The 26,642-nt window shown below is 45.4% G+C and overlaps 1 protein-coding gene across 5 annotated transcripts in view; it reads right to left on the bottom strand.

Annotated features, from left to right (window-relative positions):
- Positions 1-24,192, bottom strand: part of DNAJC11 (DnaJ heat shock protein family (Hsp40) member C11) — an 82,166-nt gene extending 57,974 nt beyond the window's left edge. For 4 of the 5 annotated variants that reach the window (XR_002481839.1, XM_008055682.2, XM_021711199.1 and 1 more), the window contains exon 1: positions 23,983-24,192. Coding sequence is in view for 3 of the 5 variants with exons in the window: in XM_008055682.2 (XP_008053873.1) it covers positions 23,983-24,054 (72 nt within the window). In the remaining 2 variants the exon portion in view is untranslated. The remainder of the gene's footprint in view (positions 1-23,982) is intronic. The other variant, XM_021711200.1, reaches the window with a different exon arrangement.
- Between the last annotated feature and the right edge of the window lie 2,450 nt (positions 24,193-26,642).

Raw genomic sequence — 26,642 nt, 5'->3', positions numbered from 1 at the left:
CGAGGCTGCGGTGGCTGGGAGCGGCCACTGCACTCCAGTCTGGGCGACAGAGTGAGACTCCAACTCAAAAAAAAAAAAAAAAAAAGTGTAAGGCCAACAGACCTCTAATTCTAAAAGGCAGCACATAAAGTGGAAAAATGCTTCACTAACCTATAGTCATCAACTCTCCCCTAACCCCAATTCCCCCCAAAAACCCAAAGGCCCTTCCTCATGCATGAACTCTCTAATTCTCTTAGTAGTCAACTTGAAGGGAGGGGAAAAATGTACCGTACTATCAGCACAGGTGCCTCTAAGAATAGAATGGGCTCCGGGTGTGATTTAACCACACAAAACAGAAGGAGGGACAGTGATAAAAACCCTTGTTCTCCCTGGCCTATGTCATAGCCACCAAGAAGTTCTCATGAACAGAGTCCCCCAGAGGTCTTAGGAACACTGTGGGCCCCTCAGGCCTGATTTTGAGACTATCTTGGAGATGCTGAATGGGAAGCTCTATCTGATATGTCATGCAAACAACACTTCATTTTGGGAAGCAACCCCATCATTTTGACAACTAAAGCACATTTCTGGGCCACTGACCACATGTCAGAGGGGCCCCAACATCAGCCATCTGGGTAGAACAGGCCCAGAACCCTAGAGAAGATGCCAAGGACTTATGGCCCCGCAGGATCAAGTTCTGGAACGCAGATCCTCAAGGAAGGAGGCCACAGAGACCAAAGGAAAATGCTACTCAATATTTCCTACAGTTTTCACAACTTTTTATCTTTCAATCGAGGACTAACAAGACTTTTCTTCAGCAAAAAAAGGAGCTGGGCATGGTGGCTCATGCCTGCAATACTAGCACTTTTGGGAAGCTGAGGCAGAACTTGCTTGACACCAGGAGTTCAAGACCAGCCTGGGCAACAGAGTAAGACCCTGTCTCTACACAAAAAATAAAATAATAGTAAAAAGAAAAAAAGAAAAAAGTAAAACTTTACTGTACTTCAGTAATAATTTTTAGCAGGAAATGTAAATATCTTCTACAGGATTAAGTTATTCAGATGCTAGAAAACCAGAACATTTGTGCAAGTTTATCAGAGGTTCTAACCAGGAAATTCTGAAGGACCCCGAGAGGAAGGCAATAAACGTGACTGGAAAGACACAGAGGGGAATGGCCCATCGGCTGCACACGCACAAGAGGAGAGGCTGTGGTGGGGCCTCGGTTCCACCCTTGGCCAATCTCCTCACCTCTAGGCCGGGCCAGCCTCGTCTGAGGAGGGGGTGGCTGTGCGGATGACCTCCAGAAGCCTTCTCGTCTCCAACTTGACACAACTGTTATTCAGAAAGGAAACAGCTAGACCAGAGCCTCTCAGCTTGTGCTTTAAGCAAGCTGAGGAGGGCTCATGTGGACAGAGGCACTCTGCCCCAATGGCTATGTTAAAACAGGGCTTCCTGCAGATTTCTTCAACCGCTCCATCGGGACAGGGCCAAGGGCTTTGCTGAATGGGTGTCCCCTTGCTCCTCCAAGAATCAGGTAGATGTCTGCCCAGTCCACTGCTCATCTCTTTCTTCCATCTTCTCTTGGTATAGCCTTTGGGAATTATACTCTGGAACAATGTTGAGCTGACTGCCTTCCCCTCTCTCCATCTGGTTATTCACCTGGTTTTCTATGAGTGGAGACACCAACCTTCCACTGTGGTGGTTAAGGGTGCAGGTTATGTGTGGACACAAGAGCTGATGCTCCAAGCTCTGTGACAGCTCTGAGCCTCTGACCTCGTAGCTTTCATCTGTAAAAGGGGCAGTAACACCTCTCAGGGCCAGTGTGAGAACGAAATGAGAGAGCGACTCTATAAAGTGCTTCACACATGCCCAACATGCAGCAAAATCTACAAACTGGAGCTCTTTTCAGATCTTTTGTTTCCTTATCTGAAAACTATGGACAATAGTGCCTCTCCATCACTGGGAAGCATAATTGAGACAACATACCAAGAAGTGCTTATATAAAGTCTCACACATAGTAGGACTATAACCACCTCAGCTATTATCATCGCAACTCAATTTTGGTATCACTCTGGCAGCTCCAGTGCTGAAACTGGAACTGTGGGAGGTGTTGCCCTGATGCGAGGGCAATAAGAAGTTCATGAAAGATCCTGCTGTGGAAATTCACAAGCTGTGCGCCTGTGAAATCACCATCTTCTGTAGGTACATTCTATTTCTTTCTTTTGAGTTGGGGTCTCACTCAGGCTGGAGTGCGGTGGCACAATCACAGCTCACGGCAGCCTCAACCTCCTGGGCTCAGGAGATCCTTCCACCTCAGCCTCCAGAGTAGCTATGACAACAGGTGCTTGCTACCACATCTGGCTAACTTTCTTTATTTTCTATAGAAAGGAGGTCTTACCCAGACTGGTCTCGAACTCCTGGGCTCAAGTAATTCCCCCACCTCAGCCTCCCAAAAGTACTGAGATTACAGACAGGCATGAGGCTCCGCACCCAGCTCTATGAGTATACTCAATTTCAATAAAAAATACGACACTCCCTAGGAGAGACAGGCCTCACTATGTCCATCTCCGCATCATCTCCTTTTTATTTTTCTTGCTCCAGGATTTTTTCCTTGCCAACTTTAATTATGCAATGCATTTCTTGCTACACATACCAATACACCACCTGTATCAAATCCCAGAGCTTTAAACATATATAATGAGAAAATAAAATATATCTGCTTCTCCAGTAGGTTTACTTACATGACGATGTAAAAAGGTTTGTTTTTTTTTTTCATAAAGAGTCATAACAAATTATTTTCTTTCTGAACGTTTTAATTATTCTTTCCTATATCTTTTATAGTTACAAGTACAGGATTAGACAGATGTGACTGATTCTAGGTTAGACTGCTATTTCCTGGCTATTAAAATTAAGCTAGTTGACAAAGGAGCAGAATATCTAGTCTGCAACACATTCTTTAATCATATTAATAAATGGCTTAATGTGCTATTGATTAAGTAATGGAAATGAGAAGTTTCATTTTTAATAAATATCACATTCAATAAAAGGTTAGATTGGGCCTTTCATCATAACTGAATAGCTAAGGTCACTGGTTCGATATTTCATAAGCGATAATCTCTTTCACTATCATAAAAATACTGGTATCATTTCAAAATGTAATGAGATATCATTAAGAATGATACCTAAAGTTACATTCTTATTTCTGAAATTCTGTAGTAAGATTAAGAGTTGAATCATGCCTTAGGTCTATAAAGTTTCACCATTTCATCATCTGGTTACATTTTCACTGGATATGGTAGGCCACAAATTAAGACTGATATCATACAAAGTATCTTCTCCTTCTCCTACCATAAGAGGGTAAAGTCAGAAATCAGTAACAGAAGGAAAATATTAAAATTCACAAATTTGTGGAAATTAAGCAACACACTCTTAAACAACCAATGAATCAAAGAAGAAATCACAAAGGAAATTAGAAGATAATTAGAGACAACGTTCATGATGGCATGAGGCAAGAGGACTTAGACTCAGGAGTTCAGACCAGTCTAGGCAATATAGTGAGACCTTGTCCCTACAGAAAATAAAAAACTTGGTGGCTTATGCCTATAGTCCCAGCTACTTGGGAGGCTGAGGTGGAAAGACTGCTGCATGAGCCCAGGAGGTCGATGCTGCAATCATACCACTGCACTCCAGACCAGGCAACAGTGAGCCTGATTCAAAAAAAAAAAGAAGAAGAAGAAGAAGAAGAGGAAGATACTTAGGAAAAAGAAGAACAAACTACCTCAACAGACTGAATCACAAAGAATAGAAAATCTGAATAGGCCTCTAACTGGTACAGAGATTGAATCAATAATCAAAAACCTCCTAACAAAGAAACATCCTTGAGTTCATGGCTTCACTGATTGCTACCAAACATTTAAAGAACTAACATCAATGCTTCTAAAATTTTTCCAAGAAAAACAGAAGAGGAGGAAACACTTCCAAATTCATTCTATGAGGCCTATACAACCTTGAAACCAAAGCCAGACAATAATACCACAAGAAAAGAAAAACATAGACCAGTATCTCTTATGAACACTGATGCAAAAATCCCCAAGAAAATACTGAGAAGTTGAACTCAGCAGCATATTAAAAGGATTATACACCATGACCAAGTGGGATTTGTTCTTGGAATGTGAGTACAGTTCGAAATATAAAAATAAATCCGGCCAGGCACAGTGGCTCACACCTGTAATCCCAGCACTTTGGAAGGCCAAAGCAAGAGAATTGCCTGAGCCCAGGGGTTTGAGACCAGCCTGAACAACTTGGTGGGGCCTCGTTTATACAATAAATTAAAAAATTAGCCAGGCATGGTGGTGCGTGCCTGTGGTTCCAGCTTCTTGGAAGGCTGAGGTGGACGGATTGCCCGAGCCCTGCACATCAAGGGTGTGGTGGCTGTGAGTGTGCCGCTGCACACCAGCCTGGGTGACAGAGTGAACTTCAACTCAAAAATAAATAAACAAATAAATCCACATAACACACCATACTTATTAACTGAATGAAGAAAAAAACCCCACATGATCACCTCAGTTGATGTAGAAGCAAATATCAGTCAAGACTCAACACACTTTTATGATAAAAACACTCAACAAACTAGGAACTGAAGGAATCCACCTCAACACAAAAAAGGCCACATAGGCAGGGCGTGGTGGCTCAAGCCTATAATCCCAGCACTTTGGGAGGTTGAGGAGAGAACCTGCCTGAGCCCGCAGGTTCAAGACCAGCCTGGGCAACTTGGTGAGACCCTGTCTCTACAATACATCAAAAAATTAGCCGGGCAAGGTGGTGCATGCCTATGGTTCCAGCTATTTGGAAGGTTGAAGCGGAGGGCCGCGTCTGGCTGATGTCATGAAAATTGAAAACTTTTATGCATTAAAGGACACTATCTAGCATGAGTAAAAAGGCAACCTGTGGAATGGGAGAAGTTGCAAATCATATATTTGTTAAGAGATTCATATCCAGAACAGAGAACACCTGATTCTCAACAACAGCAAACCTAATTCAAAAATGGGCAAAGCCTTCAAATAGACATTTCTCCAAAGGAGACATACAGATGGCCAATAAGTACATGAAAAGACACTCATCACTAATGAGGGAAAGGCAAGTCAGAATCACGAGATACCACCTCACAAAGAGGATGGACAACTACCAAAAAGAAGGCAAAACAGAAAATAACTTGTGTTGGCAGGGACATGGAAAAACTGGAACTTAGAATTCTACACTCCCTTTGGGAGGCTGAGGTGAGTGGATTGCCTGAGCCCCCGGGTTCGAGACCCGCCTGGGCGGCGAGACCTCATCTCTACAATAAATAAAAAAATCAGCCGGGCGTGGTAGCACATGCCGGGCGTGGTAATTCCAGCTACTGGGAAGGCTGAGGCGGAAGGATCGCCGGAGCCCAGCAAGTTGAGGCTGCGGTGGCCGGGAGAGGCTATTGCACTCCAGTCTGGGTGACAGAGTGAGACTCCAACTCAAAAAAAAAAAAAAGGAAAGAATTCTACACTCAGTCTAGTATCAAGCATAAGAGCAGAATATAAGAACATTTTAAGATAAGAAAAGTCTAAGAATGTTTTCCTTCTAACCCAATTACCGTAGGTTGAACTCCACCAAAATAAGGAAGAAAACCAAGGAAGAAGGCATAGAATGCAGAGAAGAGGGACCAAACCTGGAAAAGAGTCCCAGGAAGACAGAGACGGGAAGTCCTAAGATGAATCTTGTTGAGCAGGCCTACCAACTGACACAGTGTAGAGAGCACTGGGAGAAATGCCTTTAAGGACAAAAAAAGAAGTTGGTGGACTAAGTGATACATTTATATCGAGAGGAATATTAGAAGTCTGTTGAGGAGCTGCGGAAGAACTAGTGATGGCTACACAGGAATGTAAAAATGCAGCTATCTGGACACTGTACATGTGCACAGGCTTTGTCATCTGGTGGGCTTTTCTGTAAAATGCCTGTGAGGGCCCAAGAGTTTCATTTAGCAATCTTTTCTCTTTGAAAGGTTAGTTTCTTGGGAGAGGCAAGAGAACAAACAGAAAAATCTGGAAGTCCCACCTGCAGGACGCCAGCTTCCATTTCTTCTGCTTTTGCTGGGTGCCTCCCTCCTCCCTCCCTGTGTCTAGTGTTTAGGCTCTAAGGATCTTCTGGGTCAGTTTCTCCAGAGAAGAAACCGCCTGTCTCCTGGTTGCGCAGTTGCTGCACTCATTAGCACTAAGGACTATCGTTTAAAAATCCCAAACCATGTCAATCTGGTAGGCCAAAAAAAGAAAGATACCTTGTTCTAATTTGCATCCGTTTACCAGTGAGAGCAAACATTTTTCCAAATATGTAATTGCCTTTCACATTTATTTTATAAAATAACCTATTCAGATGAGCACAGTGGCTCAAGTTTGTAATCCCAGCACTTTGGTAGGCCAAGGTGAGGGGACTGCCTGAGCCCATGGGTTCGAGAACAGCCTGGGCAACTTGGTGAGACCTCATCTCTACAAAAAAAAAAATCAAAAAAGTAGTCAGGTTGGGAGTGCACACCTGTAGTTCTGGCTACTTGGAAGGCTGAGGTGGGAGGATCGCCTGAGCCCAGCTAGTCAACACTGGGGTCGCCGTGAGCTCGCCACTAGATTCCGGCAAGGGCGACGGAGTAAGACTCTAACTCAAAAAATAAATACAATACAATAACCTATTCATGGCTGGGTGTGATGGCTCATACCTGTAATCCAAGTACTTTGGGAGGCGGAGGCGAGAGGGCTGCCTGAGCCCAGGTAGTCGAGGGCAGCCTGAGCAACTTGATGAGACCTCATCTCTACAACAAATCAAAAAATTAGCAAGGTGTGGTGGCGTGTGCCTGTGGTTCCAGCTACTTGGAAGGCTAAGGTGGAAGGATCACCTGAGCCCAGCAGGTTGAGGCTGCAGTGGCCGTGAGAGTGCCACTATACTCCAGCCTGGGCGAGACAGAATGAGACTCTGACTCAAACTAATTAATTAATTAATTAACAAACAAATAAAACAACCTATTCATTTTCTTTGTTCTATTAGTTTTCCTATTAATGTTTTTGTGTTTTTAATTTCTTTTTTTTTTTTTTTGAGTTGGAGTTTCACTCTGTCACCCAGACTGGAGTGCAGTGGCCGCTCCCGGCCACCGCAGCCTCAACCAGCTGGACTCTGGCTATCCTTCCACCTCAGCCTTCCAAGTAGCTGGAACTACAGGCGCGTGCTACTACGTCTGGCTAATTTTTTGATTTATAGTAGAGATGAGGTCTCGCCAAGTTGCCCAGGCGGGTCTTGAACCCACGGGCTCAGGCAATCCACTCACCTTGGCTTCCCAAAGTGCTGGGATTACAGGCTGAGCCACCGAGCCCGGCCTGTCTTTTTAATTTCTAAGATTTCCTTGGATACAATAGATATGTGAATCTCTTATCAAATAAATATATTGAACATCTTTTTCAGTCTTTTGCCTGATTTTTCTTAGGTTTTAGTTGTGTTCCTTTAATAAACACTGAAGTTTCTCATTTTACAGAATCAAACCTACCAAATGTCTTTTTTCTGATTTCTGCTGTGATGTCATGCTTAGAAAAGTCTCCTGACTTTAATTTCACCATACTTGCTTCCCCCAAACAATTAAGCAATTGAAGCAGTAGCTACATTTTCACTTATTTAAATTTTAGTGATGGAAACCATCTCTGGAATCAACCTGATACCACATATTTAAAGAGTGCACTGCCAAGCAGTGTGTGGTGGCTCAAGCCTGTAATCCCAGCACTTTGGGAGACGGAGGTGAGAGGACTGCCTGAGCCCACGGGTTTGAGACCAGCCTGGACAACATGGTGAGAACTCGTCTCTATAATAAAGCAAAACAATTAGCCAGGTGTGGTGGCACACGCCTGTGGTCCCAGCTACTTGGAAGGCTGAGGTGGAAGGAGCGCCTGAGTCCAGCAGGTCGAGGCTGCGGTGATTGTGAATGTGCCAATGCACTCCAGCCTGGGCAACAGGGTGAGACTCTGACTCAAAAATAAAATAAAATAAAATAAAATAATAAAGAGTACACTGCCACTTTGTTTTTATTTTCTGTCTTCATTTTTCTTTTCTTTTTTAGGGACAAGGTCTTGCTCTATTGTCCAGGCTGGAGTGCAGTGGTGCCATCATAGATCACTGCAGCCTCGAACTCCTGGCCTCAAACGATTCTCCCACTTCAGCCTCCGAAAGTGCTGGAACTACAGGTTCATGTCACCTCACCTGGCTATTTTCCATCTTCATTGAACAAAGCAGCTAACACATCAGTGTGTCGATACTATATTTGGCCAGGACAGAACAGATCAACGGCTCTCCAAGTATAGTCTGGGGTGCTCCAGGAATCCCTGAAAACCTTTCAGGGGGGTCCACAAGGCCAAAACTGTGATTTGGCCAGGCATGGTGGCTCACACCTGTAATCCCAGCACTCTGGGAGGTGGAGGCAAGAGAATCACCTGAGCCCAGGGGTTCAAGACCAGCCTGGGCACCTTGGTGAGACCTTGTCTCCACAAAAAAAAAAAAATTAGCTGGGCATGGTGGTGCACACTTGTAGCCCCAGCTACTCAAGAAGCTGAGACAGGAGGAAAGCCTCAGCCCAGCAGGTCAAGGCTGCAGTGGCCATAGTGTGCTACTGCACTCCAGTCAGGGCGACAGAGTGAGATTCCAACTCAAAAAGAAGAACAAACAAAACTGTGATTTGCCCTTCTCACATACATTCTCTCGTGAATATACAGTGCAATCTTTCCTGAGGCCACATGATGTGCAATGATATTGTGAGCAAATGTGAACCTGATTCAATCCTTTAAGATGGATCCTGAGCGGCTAACCGAGCCTAAATTTAAAACACAGCCAAGTGGCCTTTTGCTGAAATCCCCCAAACCCACACCTTTTATTTATTTTTCAGACAGGGTCTTGCTCTGTCACCCAGGTTAGAGTACAGTGATGAAGTCATAGTTCACTGAAGCTTCTAGCTCCTGGTCTCAAAGGATCCTCCAGCCTCAGCTTCTTAAATAGCTGGGACTATAGGTGCGTATCACTAAGTCAGGCTAATTAAATGTTGTTGTTTTTTTGAGTCGGAGTCTCTGTCGCCCAGGCTGGAGTGCAGTGGCACACTCATGGCCGCCATTCCAGCGTCAACCTGCTGGGCTCCGGTGATCCTTCCAAGTAGCCGGAACTACAGTTGCGTGCTACCACACCCAGTCGATTTTTTGCTTATTGTAGAGACGAGATCACACCAAGTTGCCCAGGCTGTTCTCGAACCTGTGGACTCAGGCAATCCACTCGCCTTGGCCTTCCAAAGTGCTGGGGTTATAGGCTGAGTCACTGAACCCGGCTAAACTTTTTTTTTTTTTTTGAACCAGGTCTCGCTATATTGCCCAGGCTGGTCTTGAATTCCTGGCTCCAGTTATCCTCCCACCTCAGACTTACAAAGTGTTGGGACTACAGGCATGAGCCATCACACCCTACCAACTAGTACCTTTTAATCGTTGGGACTTTTAGAGTTCACCTGAACTGGCTGATCAGCACTAAGCAAGTTCCAATCTTTCATTTGCATAAACAGACTTGAGTGGGAACCTGGGTGGTAATTTTTGCTCTAAAACCAGAGCCTTGGCCGGGTTTGGTGGCTCAGCCTATAATCCCAGCACTTTAGGAGGTTGAGGCGAGTGGATTGCCTGAGTCTGCAGGTTCGAGATCAGCCTGAGCAATTTGGCAAGACCTCGTCTCTACCATAAATCAAAAACTAGCCAGGCGTGATAGCACATACCTGTAGTTCCGGCTACTTGGAAGGCTAAGTTGGAAGGATCACCAGAGCCCAGCAGGTCGATGCTGGAGTGGCCATGAGTGTGCCACTGCACTCCAGCCTGGGTGACAGAGTGAGACTCCAGCTCAAAACAAAAACAAACAGAGCCCAGAGCCTTCCCTTGGTTCTCTGGAACACACCTTCGTGATAGACCGGAGGCTGTCTCTCCCTGGTTTGCCTGGTTTGTAAACTGTTCACGAAGTCTCTTTTCTCCAAATTCCTTTTCAGACAACTTTTGTTCACAATTATCACTGTTCTGATGGCTAATGCAATGTACACATGTATATGTGCCTTATGCTTTCTAGAAATTTCTAAGGTGATAGTTTTAGGGTATAATACAAGGGATTTTAGAGAGTAACTCAATTTGCTCTCAGTTCACTGTGTTCTTACTATCTTTAGTTACACCTGTTATATCTGTAACCTCATTATCATCCAATAGTTATTCTGAAATCCTTACATTTTCCCAGTGCCTATACTGAAAACAAGAAGTACTGTTTGTATTTATGCCTTGTTTTACAATGTTTTATCAATGATTCAGTTTCAATGTCTAGTTAAATATCAATTGCTACAATCCACAAAAACAGAAGTTCTTTGGGATCCTCAATAATTTAAGGGTGTAAAGGGGTCCTGACACCAAAACGTTTGAGAACGGCTGGGTAGGTGATCCTGTGGTAACAAACAATCCCTGAGTACCAAAGGTTTGTTCCTTGCTCACTTTACACAATCTCAGGTCACCTAGTACTCTGGCAACATCTAGCACTGGCATTTAAATGCTTAGCCTGGAGGTGACACATCAATCACCTCCACTCACATCACTGACAGTCACATGGTCTCACTCAGCCACAAGGGAACAAGGAAGTTCAGTCATAAATCCGCCTAGCAAACGATAGCCAGTAACGTTTGGTGGTACACCACTTACTCCTACCACAAAGGTGATATCAAATGTAATACTCTGAAGACTAAACAGAGCATGCAAGTAACAACTTAATGCCCGATACTTACATTCACCTTGGGAATGCTAAAGCTACCAGGTTTCTTATTGCTGAAGCCTATAATTTCAAACTCAAACTTCCAGGCTTATTTATATTCCTGAATTTCAGCAGCTAAGTCTCCACAAACCATATTCTATTGGACTTTGAGAAGTTTGCCTCATTACCAAATTGAAGAGTCATTACTATCCATCTGTTTCACAACAATCTGACTGAAATACACTGCATCAGCTAATAAAAACCTGTAATTCTTTATGATAGTGCTCATACCCTTTAAAAGTAAAAGCAGATTTCAGAGCTAATTAACAGCAAGACAGTGTGGGTGCTTACTGCTGAGTAAGAGTTGTTTCACAGAGAGAAAGGGTGTCACATATTATTTAGTGTCATTTAATAGTACTGATTATACTAAGAGTCTAAGCCACTCACTTATCAGGATTAAAAAGCAACCAATTAACTGGACTTGGAAGAAAATTCCCTACTTTATTTTGTAAAGGTTCCAGTGTTACAGTCTGAAGCTTTACACCACCCCCCATATTCTCATGAATATTTTCTGCTCAACATAGCTTTCTCCCTTTTTCATTTACATGTGGAAAATCTCTGGAAGGTCTGGAAGTAAGTTCCTGTCCATGGATTTATCCTTAAACAGTTCCCGACCATGTATATGGAATTGTCCAACAACACCAAGCACGGCGCAGACTATACTCACTCATTCTGTCTGACTGATCCTTATTAGGAACATTTCAAGGAGGACAGGATTTAAAGTGGCACAAACTTATATCTACTGTAAAAGTTTAGCTCTAGTTAACTGACAAACTCTCCCCAACCAAAAACCTGTACAAAAATATATCTGCTCCGTCTGAAACTTATTTTCTTTTAAAAACACCATTAGCAGTGCTAGTGCAGAAGACAGTACACAGTCAACCTTTTCCCACTGCAATAGAGAAATGCAAGAGAAATATAATCAACATCTACCAGATCAAAAGGACAAGCCAGGCAAGGGAGAAGCCGCTGTTCCAGCCTCTAGCATGATACCTTGCCTGACTCTGGGGCCCCAGCATGAGGTCTGTGTTCAAATTGCTCTCTTCTTCTGACTTTAAACCATTTTCATAAGTGAAAATTTAGATTTGCCAAATTGATAATAAGTCCCTTCCAACAATAAGTTCTAGAATGATTTGACTGCTAAAACTTCAATGTGTTCTTTAAGAATACAAGTAGTCTGCCGGGCACAGTGACTCAAGCCTGTAATCCCAGCACTTTGGGAGATGAAGGCGAGAGGACTGCCTGAGCCCAGGGTTCAAGACCAGCTTGGGCAACTTGGCAAGACCTCGTCTCTATAATAAATTTTTTAAAAAACTAGCTGAGCACAGTGGCACGCGCCTGTAGTTCCAGCTACTTGGAAGGCTGAGGCAGAAGGATCACCTGAGCCCAGCAGATTGAGGCTGCAGTGGCCATGAGTATGCCACTGTGCTCCAGCCAGGGCGACAGTGAGACTGTAGACAAGGTGAATATGGCATTAGCAATCAATTGTCACATCAATCAGTGAGTTTACTGAATGTCAACTGGTTTTAGGAACCACCAGAGGCACAAAAGAAATACAATGTGGTTCCTATCCTCAAGGAGATTACAAACAGATGTGGGGTTTCCCCCTAAAAAGCCTATATACACATAAATTTAACCAAAGAATATAAAAAACAGAAATGCTAATATTAATGGTACAGAAATAAGTTTGAAGCAGTCAGAATGGAAAGAAAACTTCACGGAGGCTGTGAGATCTAAGAGAGAACACAAAGGGTGAATTTCTGTTTGCTTCCGGTATCCAAAATGGGCTGAGGTATTTCAGGTATATACCACCCAGGCGAAACAAGCAGGTGCTGAGGATGGAAAGACAGAACCCTGAGCAACCTGGCAAGAGTAAAAGGGCATATGTAGGCAGGAAATGGGCAAGAAATTAATTTGGACATCCATTCATCTGCTCATTCATTCAGCTAACATTTATGAAGTACCCATGATGCACCTGGCACTGCGCAGGGGCCATATGATGCAGACACAGCTCCTGGCCACATGGAAGGTAGAGCATCACTACAAAGTAGACAGAGATATATACAATCTAATTTATAAGGGGCTTTAAAAATGGGGCTGAAGAATCTGACACTACTCAAGAAAAAAGAGAAGCCACACAAGGTTTCTGGGTAGAGAAATAATGTGGCCAGTACTGTTGATTGATATTAATTTGCTTGACTAAAACAGACAAAAATCCAAACATGAAAGACCTAAAGGAAACAGCAGCAGAAATTCCAGGTTAAGATTATGGGGGCTGGTCAGCATCCTAGAAGCTGAACAGAAGTGAAAGGATAAGAGTCTGCTAGGCTTCTGAGAGGATTCATGAATCGATATGACAATCAAAAGGGGCTCAAGGGTAGGTGCAGTGGCTCACGCCTGTAATACCAGCACTTTGGGAGGCTGAGGCAGGAGGATCATTTGAGGCCAGGAGCTCAAGACCAACCTGGGTAACACAGAGAGACCTTGTCTCTATTTTTAAAAAAGGGGGTGGCTGGGCTCGGTGGCTCAGCCTATAATCCCAGGACTTTGGGAGGCCGAGGCAAGTGGATTGCCTGAGCCTGTGAGCTCGAGACCAGCCGGGGCAACTTGGCAAGACCTCATTTCTACAATATATCAAAAATTAGCCGGGTGTAGAAGCATCCGCCTATAGTTCTGGCTGCTTGAAAGGCTGAGGTAGAAGGATCACTGGAACCCAGCAGGTGGATGTTGGGGTAGCCGTGAATGTGCCACGGCACTCCAGCCTGAGTGACAGAGTGAGACTCTGACTCAAAACAAGGCGGGCGGGGGGGCGCTCAATTACTGAATGTTAACTAGAGAAGAAGAATCCAAGAGCATTTCAAGATATCTGACTCGAATGCATGGGTTAGGGAGAAACAGGGAGGCAGTCAGGCTTAGGAGAGGATGAATTTGAACATGCAGGTGTTGTGTCCAGAAGGCAGAGAGAGACGCTGGACAAAATCAAGAAGTTTTAAAAACAGCCAAGGAGGTGGGGACTGAACCCAGGGAAAGGATTATGTAAGGAGGAATGAGAAGGAGCAACAGGTCAGGTGAAAAAGGAGGACTGAGAACATCACAGGAGCCAAGATTTCAAGGTTGTCTAAAGTGCCACCAATGCATGTGTGCACATTTATGGTTAACAAAGCAATTTCAGTGATATTTCCTCATTTAACACTTTAATACTCACAAACTGCCTTGAGGTTGCTACTAGAATCCCCATTTTACAGATAAAAATCCTGAGGATTGAAAAGATCAAATGACATGTGTAACATGGAGATGGAGTTTATTGGGTTATGGATCTTGACCCATCTGTGTGGCCTAATTTAGACCAAACTTTGGTTCATGAAAGTGAAGGGCAACCTACACAAAGGAGCAAATATTTGCAATACATATACTAGAGGATCATACAAATAATCAATAAGAACATTCTGTATTAACTTTTATGCTAATAACACGCATAAAAATATACTGGCATTGACGTTATGGAGTAATACGCCCATGATTGTGTTAAGAACTTACATGCATTCTCACTTGATTCTCACAACAGCCCTATGATAGTAAAAATGCCTAGATTTTATGCATGAAGAAACAGGCTCAGAGAGGTTAAGTAACCTGCCCCAGATGAAGCTGCTAGAAAGTCAAACTTGCACCTGACTCCAGAGGCTGCCCTCTTTAAACCACTGTTTATACAGTGACCCCCTGTGAAGCACCATCACAGTCTCTGGTCATTTCAAATCATCACCAACAAATGTTCATGGGTACTTAAACATCCAAGGAGTGGGCTAACTCCAGCTTCCTTCTCTAAAACCCCTGAGTCCTAGCGCACTTGTTGAGGACCCAGGTCTGGTGGATATGCTACATTTCCCATGATTTTGGAAGTTTGCCTCCTACCGCCGTTTAGGCCTCCACACTGGAAAGAGCTGAGGAGAGAAATAATGAAAACATGAATGAATCAGAAAAGTTGAATGGGAATTGCTCAAACAATTCCAAGGAGGCTGGGCATGGTGGCTCATGCCTATAACCCAAACACTCAAGTGAGGTGGGAGAATCGTTTGAGCCCAGGAGTTTGAGATCAGCCTGGGCAACACAGCAAGATCTTGTCTCTACAAAAAATACAAAATGTAGCTGGGCATGGTGGTGCACACCTGTAGTCTCAGCTACTGGGGAAGCTGAGGTGGAAAGATTGCTTAAGCCCAGGAGTTCAAGGTTGCAGTGAGCTATGATTGTGCCGCTGCACTCCAGCCTGGGCGACAGAGTGAGACCCTGTCTCAAAAAAAACAAAAAACAAAACAAAACAAAACAAAAACCCAAAACAAAACAAAACAATTCCAAGGTTCTACAACTAGGAATAAGTTTTAAAATTTACATAAATTCTACTTACCTTATGGAAAAACTTATAAGACTCAGAGACTACAATAGGCCGAAAATGGCAATATAAATTTGAAAAAAAGAATTAGACAATCAGTAAAAACAGAATCCCAAGTACAAAAAAGATTTTAATTAAATTAAATTGAAGGCAGGACACACATCACCTTTGAGGTTATGGGGCAATCATGTCCCACAGCATATAGCTCTTCTGAAATAACAGAATTCAAGAACAAATGGGTCAAAGGAGCAGAAATTCTGAAATTCTGATTCCTGATCAAGGGTCATTCCAAGGACTTAGGAAATATTTCCTACCATTGTACTACTTTCTTTTCATTACTCTTCCTGGTCATGTTCATGTATTTATTTGGTGCTCCTGAGACACGATAGTCAATAAAAAGGCCAGAATCCCTAGAAACAAGCTCCAGAGTTCCATCAGAACTGACAACTCAGACGCTAGCTTCACATGGAGAACGTGGCTTCTTTTTCCCTAAAAGCCTGACCTTCTGCTTCCTCCTGTCCGTGTTTATCTGTCACATACCGCCAACTCATGCCGACTTCTTGTGGTTGATCTCTGTTGGCCTGGTATTTTACTGCTAAGGAATTTTCTGGCTCCTGCAAACTAGGGAGGGCACATTGTACACAGAAGTGATATCCACAGTCCATGAGCCAAACAGGAATCCAGCCGTAAGGCTGCTGTCTGGGAGGAGGTTCTGCCCCAAGCTACAAGCTCCTTTCAGTGGTAGGGCCTGACAGCATGTGTGCCACAACAGAGGGAACAAAGCCACACTACTCCAAGGGCCTTCTTTTTAAGCGTATGCCCCACTTTAAGACATATGCTAGCCGGGCTCGGTGGCTCCGCCTGTAATCCCACGCCTTTGGGAGGCTGAGGTGAGTGGATTGCCTGAGCCCGCGGGTTCGAGACCCGCCTGGGCAGCGAGACCTCATCTCTACAATAAATAAAAAAATCAGTCGGGCGTGGTAGCGCATGCCTGTAATTCCGGCTACTCGGAAGGCTGAGGCGGAAGGATCACCGGAGCCCAGCAGGTGAGGCTGCGGTGGCCGGGAGCGGCCACTGCACTCCAGTCTGGGCGACAGAGTGAGACTCCAACTCAAAAAAAAAAAAGGCATATGCTATTTTATTTTATTTATTCATCTATTAGCTGTCGTATATTCTTTCTTGAACAAAGTAGTATAAAAATAAGTAAAATTAAAATGAATTTTTAGTAAAAGTAAATATTAAGAGTCTTTAGTCTTTCTAAATAAACTATATTTTCCAATAATAAATAAATAAAAAGAGACTTTAGCTAAGCAAAGCATAAGGTTCTCATGTCCCATATTTTCTTCTTCATTGTTTTCTTACTAAACTCACAGCAAATACAAAAGCTCTTAGTTGAATTCCCTTTTAAAAAAAAAAAAGAGAGGTATTTTGGTAGATAATGCAAAACTTGAGCATTAACATTTCAAGAAGCAATTGTCTGAAATGCCCAAAGCAGAAAGGTAGTAATTGGCTTATAGTTAATCAAAGAAATACATTTTAAAATTTAGGCTGGGTACGGTGGCTCATGCCTGTAATCCCAGCATTTTGGGAGGCAGAGGTAAAAGGACTGCCTGAGCCTAAGGGTTAGAGACCAGCCTGGGCAACTTGGTGAGACCTCGTCTCTATAATAAGTCAAAGAATTAGCTGGGCATAGTATTATCGCATGCCTGTAGTCCCAGTTGCTTGGAAGGCTAAGGCAGAAGGATTGCCTGAGCCTAGCAGGTGGAGGCTGCAGTAGCCATGAGCATGCCACTGCACGCCAGCCTGGGTGACAAAGTGAGACTGACTCAAAAGAAAAAAATTCTCTCACATTGCTCGCTTACCGCATTATGAGATGGCACTGCAACGGGCTGGGGATCCCCAACAGCTCCCTCTCTAGCCATAGGCACTCCCTGCCCCCCCCCCACTCCTCCATCCTGCTCCGTCCTGCTGGTGGAGCCTCCACCCCGCCCTGCCCCTTCAGAGTTGACAGCTTACAACTGCCTCTCTGGGTCCCACTCTAACTTTACCCCAGACATCATTTTTTTTGGCTATTCCTGAGCTTGCACCCTACTCCCATGCTTAGCCCTAACGTCCAGGACAGCCCTGACCCATAGGTCAACCCTGCAGGAAGCATAGTTCAGAGGGTTAACTGTCCTCGGAAGAGAATAAACTCAGCATCTTGAACAGAAAGAATGAAGAAAGCGTCAGGAATTTATAACCTAATGCTCAGCATATAATTTTTTTGTTTTTTGAGTCAGGTCTCACTCTGTCTCCCAGACCAGAGTGCAGTGGCATGATTATGGCTCACTGCAGCCTCACACTTCTGGACACAAAGGATCCTCCCTCCTCAGCCTCCTGAATAGATAGGACGACAGCTGCATGCCACTATGACTGGCTAATTTAAAAAAAAATTTTTTTGTAGAGACGAGGTCTCACTATATTGCCCAGGCTGGTCTTGAACTCCTGGGCTCAAGCAATCCTCCCACCTTGGCTTCCCAAAGTGCTGAGATTACAGGCATGTGCCACTGCACCCTGCCTGTTTTTTAGAATACAATAGATGGACTGCAAATTTAACCAGGATAAAGCATAGAGGCTTTCTATATGAATGTATGTCCTTTATAAATAAGTAAAACCTCATACTTATCAAAATCCAAGAAATAACTAAATGTCTACTTAAGCCAGGCATTTTATATACATCCTCACATGGCAATACTTACACAAATCATCCTGGCCTATGGGGAGTGTTCAAGACATTATTAACTGTTACCCACATTTCAACATTAAAAAAACGAGGAGCCGAAAGGCTAAACTACCAGCCTAAAGGCATGAAACTTCCAGAAGAGTACCAACAGGATTTAGATACAGTACTGGTTACAGAGGCCTACACGGTGGCCTCCCTCTACCCTTTCAATAACTATGAAGCATGCTGCCTCCATTCTGCAGGTAAGAAGCTCTGAGACGTTAAGTGACTTGTTCAAGGTCACCAAGAGACAGGCAGCCCGACTGAAACTCCTGTTCCCCAGCTTCTTGGCTTACAAGACACCCTAAGGAATGTGGTCATCCAGATAAGTTCTGTTTCTGGACAACCAAGGCTTAACTCTACATGTCCAAGGCACACATTTAACCAAGGTCACTGTTATCAAACTTCAAATGGAATGTAGTAGATGGGAAACTCATTGAAAGACTCTTAAAAGAACTGATACTGTCAGATCCATCTCCACCTCCCTCATTAAAATGAAATTACCCACCCATCATGAGGTTAGGTAAGCAAAGCAATGAACGAATACACACACATCACCTCACTGCTTTAGGGTGAGCCTTTTACGACTCCATTTCTGCATGTGGCTGAGTCAGCCTGGTTGGGGGTCTGCTGCCATCTCCTCTATGGGTAACTGTGACCCCAGGTGAATCCTCAGAGTGGCCAGTGGACCTTCCCCCACTGCTTTAGCCCTTTCTTCCCATCTGCATCCAAACTTGAATGTGTAGCCTCACTCTAACCTACAGCCAGAGAAACCCAGACAATCAAAAAGTTTGACAAAAACAATGTGCCCTGTACCAGGGAAAGAAAGAAAATGCAAGGACTTGGAGAAAACTTGTTCCTCGTAAATGAAACTTTTGCACTTCTAGTTTCATGGCCGCTCTGAAAAGACAAAGATTTCAGAACGCTGACCTCCATACATGAACTGCAAGAAACTTATTTTTTTTGAGTCAGAGTATCACTCTGTCACCCAGGCTGGAGTGCAGTGGCACGCTCATGGCCAGTGTAGCCTCGACTTGTTGGGTTCAGGTGAACCTTCCACCTCAGTCTTCCAAGTAGCTGGAACCACAGGCATGGGCCACAATGCCTGGCTAATAGTTTTATTTATTATAGAGACGAGGTCTCACCATGTTGTTCAGGCTGGTTTCAAACCCTTGGGCTCAGGCCATCCTCTCACCTCTGCCTTACAAAATGCTGGGATTATAGTCTTGAGCTACCGTGCACAGTGAAAAACAACTTTTTTTTTTTTTTTTTTGAGTCGGTCTCACTCTGTCACCCAGGCTGGAGTGCAGTGGCATGCTCACGGCCACCACAGCCTTGACCAGCTAGGCTCTAGCAATCCTTCTGCCTCAGCCTTCCAAGCAGCTGGAACTACAGGTGCGAGCCACCATGCACAGCTAATTTTTGGATTTATTGTAAGGCCGAGGTCTCACCAAGTAGCCCAGAAAAATACTTTAAAAAAATTTATTAATGGCCGGGTGCAGTGGTTCAAGGCTGTAATCCCAGCACTTTGGGAGGCCAAGGTGAGGGGACTGCCTGAGCCCACGGGTTCAAGAACAGCCTGGGTAACTTGGCAAGACCTCATCTCTACAATAAATCAAAAAATTAACCGGGCGTGGTAGTGCGTACCTGTAGTTTCGGCTACTTGGAAGGCTGAGGCGGAAGGATTGCTGGAGCCCAGCAGGTCGAGGCTGTGGTGGCCGGGAGCGGCCACTGCACTCCAGTCTGGGCGACCGAGTGAGACTCCAACTCAAAAAAAAAAAAACAACAACAAAAAACAGTATAAGCATCAGAACCAGGAGCAGTGGCTCTTAACTGTAATCCCAGCACTTTGAAAGGCAGAGGCTAGAGGACTGCCTGAGCCCAGGGGCTCAAGATCAGCCTGGACAACATGATGAGAACTCATCTCTACAATAAATTAAGAAAATTAACTGGGTGGGGTGGCACGTGCCTGTGGTTCCAGCTACTTGGAAGGCTGAGGTGGAAGGATCGCCTGAGCCCAGCAGGTCGAGGCCACAGTAGCCATGAGTATGCTGCTACACTCCAGCTTGGGTGATAGAGTGAGACTCCGACTCAAAAAAAAAGGGATAAGGATCAGGTAAATTTTAACTTCATTTTACTACAAGGAATCCTTTCTCCAAATAAATTCTGGAAAACCATCCTGGAAATTTCAGATGACTTAGATTTTAGGCACCAGATGACCCATCTAACAACACTAAACCAGAAAACCAATGTGCTTTTACTGTGCCCAGTTAATAACTTACTCCCTCCCCTCAATGTAAGGCAGGCAAGGCAGATGATGGCTCTGCTCTGTAAACAGGAAATCCAGAACTCTAGAGAAAGGGAATCATTAAAGATCATGAGTCTCATCTATAGCAGAATTTGGGGTCCTGTCTAGCTGCCGGCTTCACTTTCTGAAATACAAATTTAAGGGGATATTTTAAAGCTTCAAACCTGAGGAGGGAGATTCTTGAGCTGATTTTTGACATTTCTACAGTACTTCAATTATATAACTCTATTATAACTTTAAAAACAGAATTCTCTGGGTTTGTCTCAAGTTGCTTCCATTTGAGATTTCTAAGGAAGTGTCTCTGAACTCTCCTGAACACTAAGTGTTTTGTAAATCCTCTTCTGAAGGTACTTTGAAGTGCTGGCGAGAGGCAGACCTTGCCTCCCACTCACACTGAAATGGCAGCTGGTTCTAGGACTGACAGCAAACACACAGGCAGGTGTTAAAATATTCTTCCAGGCACATTTCTACTTTTTCTGACTAAATCATACTATTTTATTTTACTTATTTTTTTTGTCGGAGTCTCACTCTGTCACCCAGGCTGTAGTGCAGTGTCATGCTCACAGCCACCACAGCTTTGACCTGCTAGGCTCAGGCAATCGATCCTTCCACCTCAGTCTTCCAAGTAGCTGGAACCACAGTCACGTGCCACCATGCCTGGCTAATTTTTTTTATCTGTTGTAGAGACAAGGTCTCATCATGTGGCTCAGGCTGGTCTTGAACCTCTGGGCTCAGGCAATCCTCTTGCCTCCACCTCCCAAAGTGCTGGAATTACAGGATTGAGTCACCGCTCCCGGCCCAAATCATGTTATTTAAACTTCAGATTTGATTTCACACACAAAAAATCTAGTAAGTATCAAATCCAGACATAACCTTCAGAACTTCCAGTGGAATCCTAGGACAGAAATCAGCACACTGCCCCTAATAATGACATTCAACACTGAGTTTATTGACAAAGGCAACACAAACTGACTTAAGTAAAAAGGCAAGTTTCATAAGGATTTAACCTATAGCCATAAATATGGCAAATGTCTTCACCCATTGGGAGAGAAAATATACATATATATATATATATATATATATATATATATATTTTTTTTTTTTTTTTTTTTTTTTTTTTTTTACTTTTTGTGACAGGGTCTCATTTTGTCGCCGAGGTTGGAGCGCAGGGGCTTGATCTTGGCTCACTGCAGCCTCAACCTCCTGAATTCAAGTGATCCTTCCATCTCAGCCTCCCAAGTAGCTAGGACTACAGGCACAGGCCACTATGCCTGGATAATTTTTAAAAAATTTTTGTAGCGACAAGTTCTCACTATGTTGCTCAGGCTGGTCTCAAACTCCTGGGTTCAAGCGATTCTCTCACCCTGACCTCCCAAAGTGCTGGGATTACAGGTGTGAGCCACCATACCTGGCCTAAAATTGTGTGTGTGTGTGTGTGTGTGTGTGTGTGTGTGTTGGAGTCTCACTCTTGTCGCCCAGGCTGGAGTGCAATGGCACATTCGCGGCACCGCAGGCTCTCCTGGCCTCAGCCTTCCAAGTAGCTGGACTGGAACTACAGACACATGCCACCACGCCCAGATAGTTTTGTGATTTGGATAGAGATGAGGTCTCACCAAGTTGCCTAGGCTGGTCTTGAACCCCTGGGCTCAGGCAATCCTCTTGCCTCAGCCTCCCAAAGTACTGGGATTACAGGCTGAGCCACCGCACCTGGCCAAAAAATTTTTTAAAAGATATATTCCTTTGGCTCCCATTCATAAGTCCAATAACAATCACAATCCCTAAGCTTCCAGCAGTTTCAAGGTATGCCTTTGACAAATGTTTACCTAGTACTCCAGCTAAGCCTGTTATTCTAGATCTTTTTGATCATCTGCAGCTGCCTAAGGTTCAGTAAGCCTGGTAAGTGGCTGCTTAATTACTGATAACCCAGATGAACTATAAATGATTTCAGAAAGGGGCTGGCTCCATTTACTGCTTGGCTTCTAAGAACTGGAAAAAACTTAAAGAATAAATAGCCAGACATTGTCATTCAAAGGGAAAGAGACTGCAGACTAAAGAAGTGATTTGCCCAAAGCCTCACCATGGATTCGTTACAAAATGAAACAAATCCCCAGTGTCCTATGGCAGCCTAACAAAATCTGCAATTCCTAAGAATATTTCATCAGACATTTTCACAGTACAGGAGCTCATACATGTGAGGGATTCTTATATGGGGTGCCCGAGGTAGTATCAGAGGCAGCAGCTTTGCAGTCTGAGAACTTGAAAGATAAGGTGGCAACAGCACAGAACTCACGAGCTGGGGCGCCAGAGGCAGACTGCCCAGGGTTGAGTTCAGGCTCTTGCACTTTCTAGTAGTGTGACTTCAGACAGGTTACTTCCCACCCCTGCTTTTCACATGTGGGGTACTTCCCCCTCCCCTTTTTCACATGCAGGGCACATGCACACAGGCCACAAATTTTGTGCCCTTTGTCACAATGACCCCAGATTCCTGTTGGGTGTGTTATAAACAGAGGAGCCATTCTTCAAGCCCTCTGCTCTGAGCACACCGCTAGACAGGTTACTTAATCTCCCCATGCTCTGGTTTCCTCAACTGTAAATCAAGTATTATCATAATACCTACCCTAAGGGCTCTGGTGAGCATTAAGTCACAACATCGAGTAAGTTCATTCAGCTTGGTGACCCCGCACCAAGTAAGCACTCAAAATAACGTCAGTATTATTAACCTCACACAGACCAGTATTTACAGACCACCGACACTGGCCAAACTTAGCTAGCTTTGACCACCATGGGAAAACATGATATGGAATTGGGGATTTTCTGGCTGGGCTGAAAACGTCTGGACACAGCAGCTCAGAGATAACAGATCCACTTTAGGACCTGACCTTGGAAGCCTTCCTGCCCTTCGCACCGATCTCAGCTCCAGAAAGGACACGTGCTGGGGCCCTACTACAGCCAGACTACGCGAGGCTTTCCCGCACTGTCTTTAATATGGCGAGGAGAGAGGGGACGCGCTCGGCGTGAATGCTGAAGCCGTCGTGAGGGCACCGTTTCTGTCCCGGCCTAGGGCTTCTTCCTAATCTACGGCCTCCTAGTCGAGGCTGCAAGTACGGGAGGCTCTGCCTTCAATGTCTGGGCAGCGGCTCAGATAAACGAAGGAGGGCACGAGACGCGTGCCTGAGGCTGGATTCACTTCAGGGGCAGGAGGTCCCCACGAAAGACTCGGGAACCGGACAGAGCCTTGGGGAGGTTCCCTGGTGGCCTTGACCTTGGAGCCGGAGACTCAATTTGCCGTCTTACTGGCCGCGGGCGACGACACGGCCCCTTCAGCCAGGGCGGGTATGTAGCCGAGCGCGGTGCCGGGTCCGGGAGGCCGGAGAACCCCCCGGTAGCCTCCTCCGGGCCTCTGTTTTCTCCGGAGGGTGCGGGGGCCCCGGGCCCTGCCTGAACACATGGCACGCGGAGCACCCGCCGCCGACAGCGGAGACGGAGGCTGGCCTTGGCAGCTCCGGCGAGAGGGTCGGGGCGGTGGGGACAGCCCCGTCCACCGGCCGGCGCGCCCGTCTGCGGGGTCACGCGGCTTCCCCGCCGGGCCCGGGCCACCCGTGGCGGGAGTGTGGTGGCCGCCGCCAGCCTGGCCCTCCCAGACGACCCGGCCTGGCCTCAGCCCAGACGACTTCCCGTCGCAGGCCTCACCTCCCTGCGCACGTTCAGCAACGAGTAATAGTCTTCATTGTCCAGCTCCTCCTCGCTCAAGGCCGTCGCCATCTTCGCAACCTTTCACCCCGTCAAACCGGCAAGGCCGGGCCCAAGAGGGCCCGGCGATCCGCGGCCGGAACACCACGGGCTGGCCCGGTTGCGCCACAGCGTCCCCTGGCGGCCCGGAGGCACCCGTGTCTGGCGGGACCGCGCCTGCGCTCTGCGCCCCCGCGCGGCCGAGGTCAGAACCCGGCGCCGGTGCTGCCCGGGCGTGGTGGCCACGTGGCTCCTTGAACGTACGGTTGGCCCGCCCGCGGCACGCGGCACGCGGCGTGGGTCCGCACCCAGGAGGCTGAGATCCAACCAGGCAGCCCTAGCCTTTCCGGGACTTGGAAGGGACACTTTGAAGTCAGACCTGGGAGGCTGTCACCCCCTGGGCACTGTGGAAACAAGCCCCTGCCACATCACCTATGTCTCTCCTCACTGGACCCAAACCCAGGGAGAAAGCACGAGTTGCCCCTAATGCAGGGCGCATCCAGATCCAATATCCCCACCGGATCAGCAGAGTTTGTCTCAGTGGGAGGTCCTTCGTGGACCCCCAAAATGAGATTTGTTCCTATCTCCAGGGTCTTTTCTCCTGGCCGCACAGAAGCTTTCCTGCCCAGAGAACGGGCTTCCTCAGTTTAGTTATTTATTGTTGCCCTAAATTTAGGAGTACCTGGCCATCTTTTCCGCTGCTAGATGAGAGGCAATACCCATTTGGTTCCTAATATAATCGTCTCTGGCAGGCGTGTGTAGCTACAGTCCCTACCCCAGAGCCATTCTCCTGTAAATTTCTCCCTTGTAATTTATCTGCGCAGTCTAATTGATTTCAACCTGGTGCCTGCTGTTTGGTGCATTATTAAAGATGTCTTGGTTACAATCATCTAAATAATTTAAATGTCTTCAAAATGCTGTCATTGTCAAGAGAAAATGGGCAGGGGCCCATCCTGGCCACCTGTCTGGTTCTTACTGACCTGTGCAAGTCTCGGGAACCTTTGTTCCTTTACTAACCATGAGTCCACAACCATCCCTGTTGCCCTTCATAAGCAGGTCTCCTGGGAAGGCCCAAACACCTGTCTGTGGATTTGAGACGGTGATTTCTTTCTCTTTCTAATTTTTGGCCAGATGTGCACCATCTGGGCCTGTGTATCGTCCCTTCCAACTTGCCGGGTCCTCTTAGGCTCTTTTGGCATGAGACACTTAGGTGTGCTGAGACAGATTGTTTGGGAAGGTTGAGTCAGTCCGGAACAGACTGTTCACCCAGGTTGTAAATCGAAGGCTATTTCTTTAGTTGTGTGAGGCTTCTCTACAAGTTTCCAAGGTCCATCACCTCTTCCAGCAATTCTTATGAGCTTTTCTTTTATCTACTTTGCAGGACTATGATTATGGCTAGACGGCATGCTGACATTTGCTGGTCTTTAAGAATTTCATACGGAGAGACTGGGGGCGGGGGGATCAACAATGTTTCCTTAGGTTTGTAGACATGAATTGGGCCATAATGCTCACTTGGGTAGAGAAGTTCTTTGCCATCCGCCTCTGCGTTGGAAAACACAGCCTCCAGGAATTATATAAATGGAACATAACATATGTTTCACTACATCCAGGTCTATGTTTCTATAATTGAGGATGACCTGGTTTTATCACCACTCAAACAAAATAGCGACTCAGGGATGCTCTGTGTCTGTCCTCTCTTGGGCCCACGAGAATTTGTATGATGGTTACTTGGAAAGTAGTTATGATAAGTACACTAACTTAGATACACCACAGGCCTAAGGAACGTGTTTATGTCAGAGACTGGCTCTCTCGTTTGTCCCCTCCTGATTCCCTAATCTTTGGCAAAATAATGGCGACCAGGAGCAGCACAAACGTATGTTAAAACACACCCAACAAACCACTCACGCAACAACCATCGACAAAGCTCAGCCCCTTGAACTCATGTCTCGCACTTTTGCTTTCTTTTTATTGGGTAAAGCCACAAAGCAATTTTGTAACTTAGCTATAAAGCAAGACCTAATAGACTATGTAATATAGCTGTATAACTCTATATACATCTGTGTACGTATTCTGTATGTGTATATATTACATATAATATACACATATATGCAATTGTTATTGAATTATCTCATCTTTAAATAGTAAACATAAGGAGAGCTATCTCCATCATCATTTTTTTTTTTTTTTTTTGACTTAGGGTCTCACTCTGTCTCCCAGGCTGGAGCACAGTGGCACCATCATGGCTCACTACAGCCTCAGCCTTCTGGGCTCAGGTGATCCTCTTGCCTCAGCCTTCCAAGTAGCTAGGACTGCAGGTGCACACTATCACACTGGACTAATTTCTTGATTGTTTTGTACTGAGAGTGTCTTGCTATGTTGCCCAGGCTGGTGTTGAACTCCTGAGCTCAAGTAATCCTCCCACCTCAGCCTCCCAAAGTGCTGGGATTACAGGCATGAGGCCCTGTGCCTGGGCTCCCCCATCATTCATATTCAGAATAACCCCAAAACATTTTGGCTTTTTGCACAGGTACTCTGTGCAGCCACTCAGGAAAGTTTCTCTGCTTAATGACTCAACCTGTGCTGGGGTGCTCCCTTCTAGCATGTACTGGAGTGAAGGTAGG

The sequence above is a fragment of the Carlito syrichta genome, unplaced genomic scaffold, assembly GCF_000164805.1.
Source record: "Carlito syrichta isolate Samal-C Ts95f unplaced genomic scaffold, Tarsius_syrichta-2.0.1 Scaffold301924, whole genome shotgun sequence".
Lineage (NCBI taxonomy): Eukaryota > Metazoa > Chordata > Mammalia > Primates > Tarsiidae > Carlito > Carlito syrichta.
This window is presented reverse-complemented; position numbering and strand designations above follow the sequence as displayed.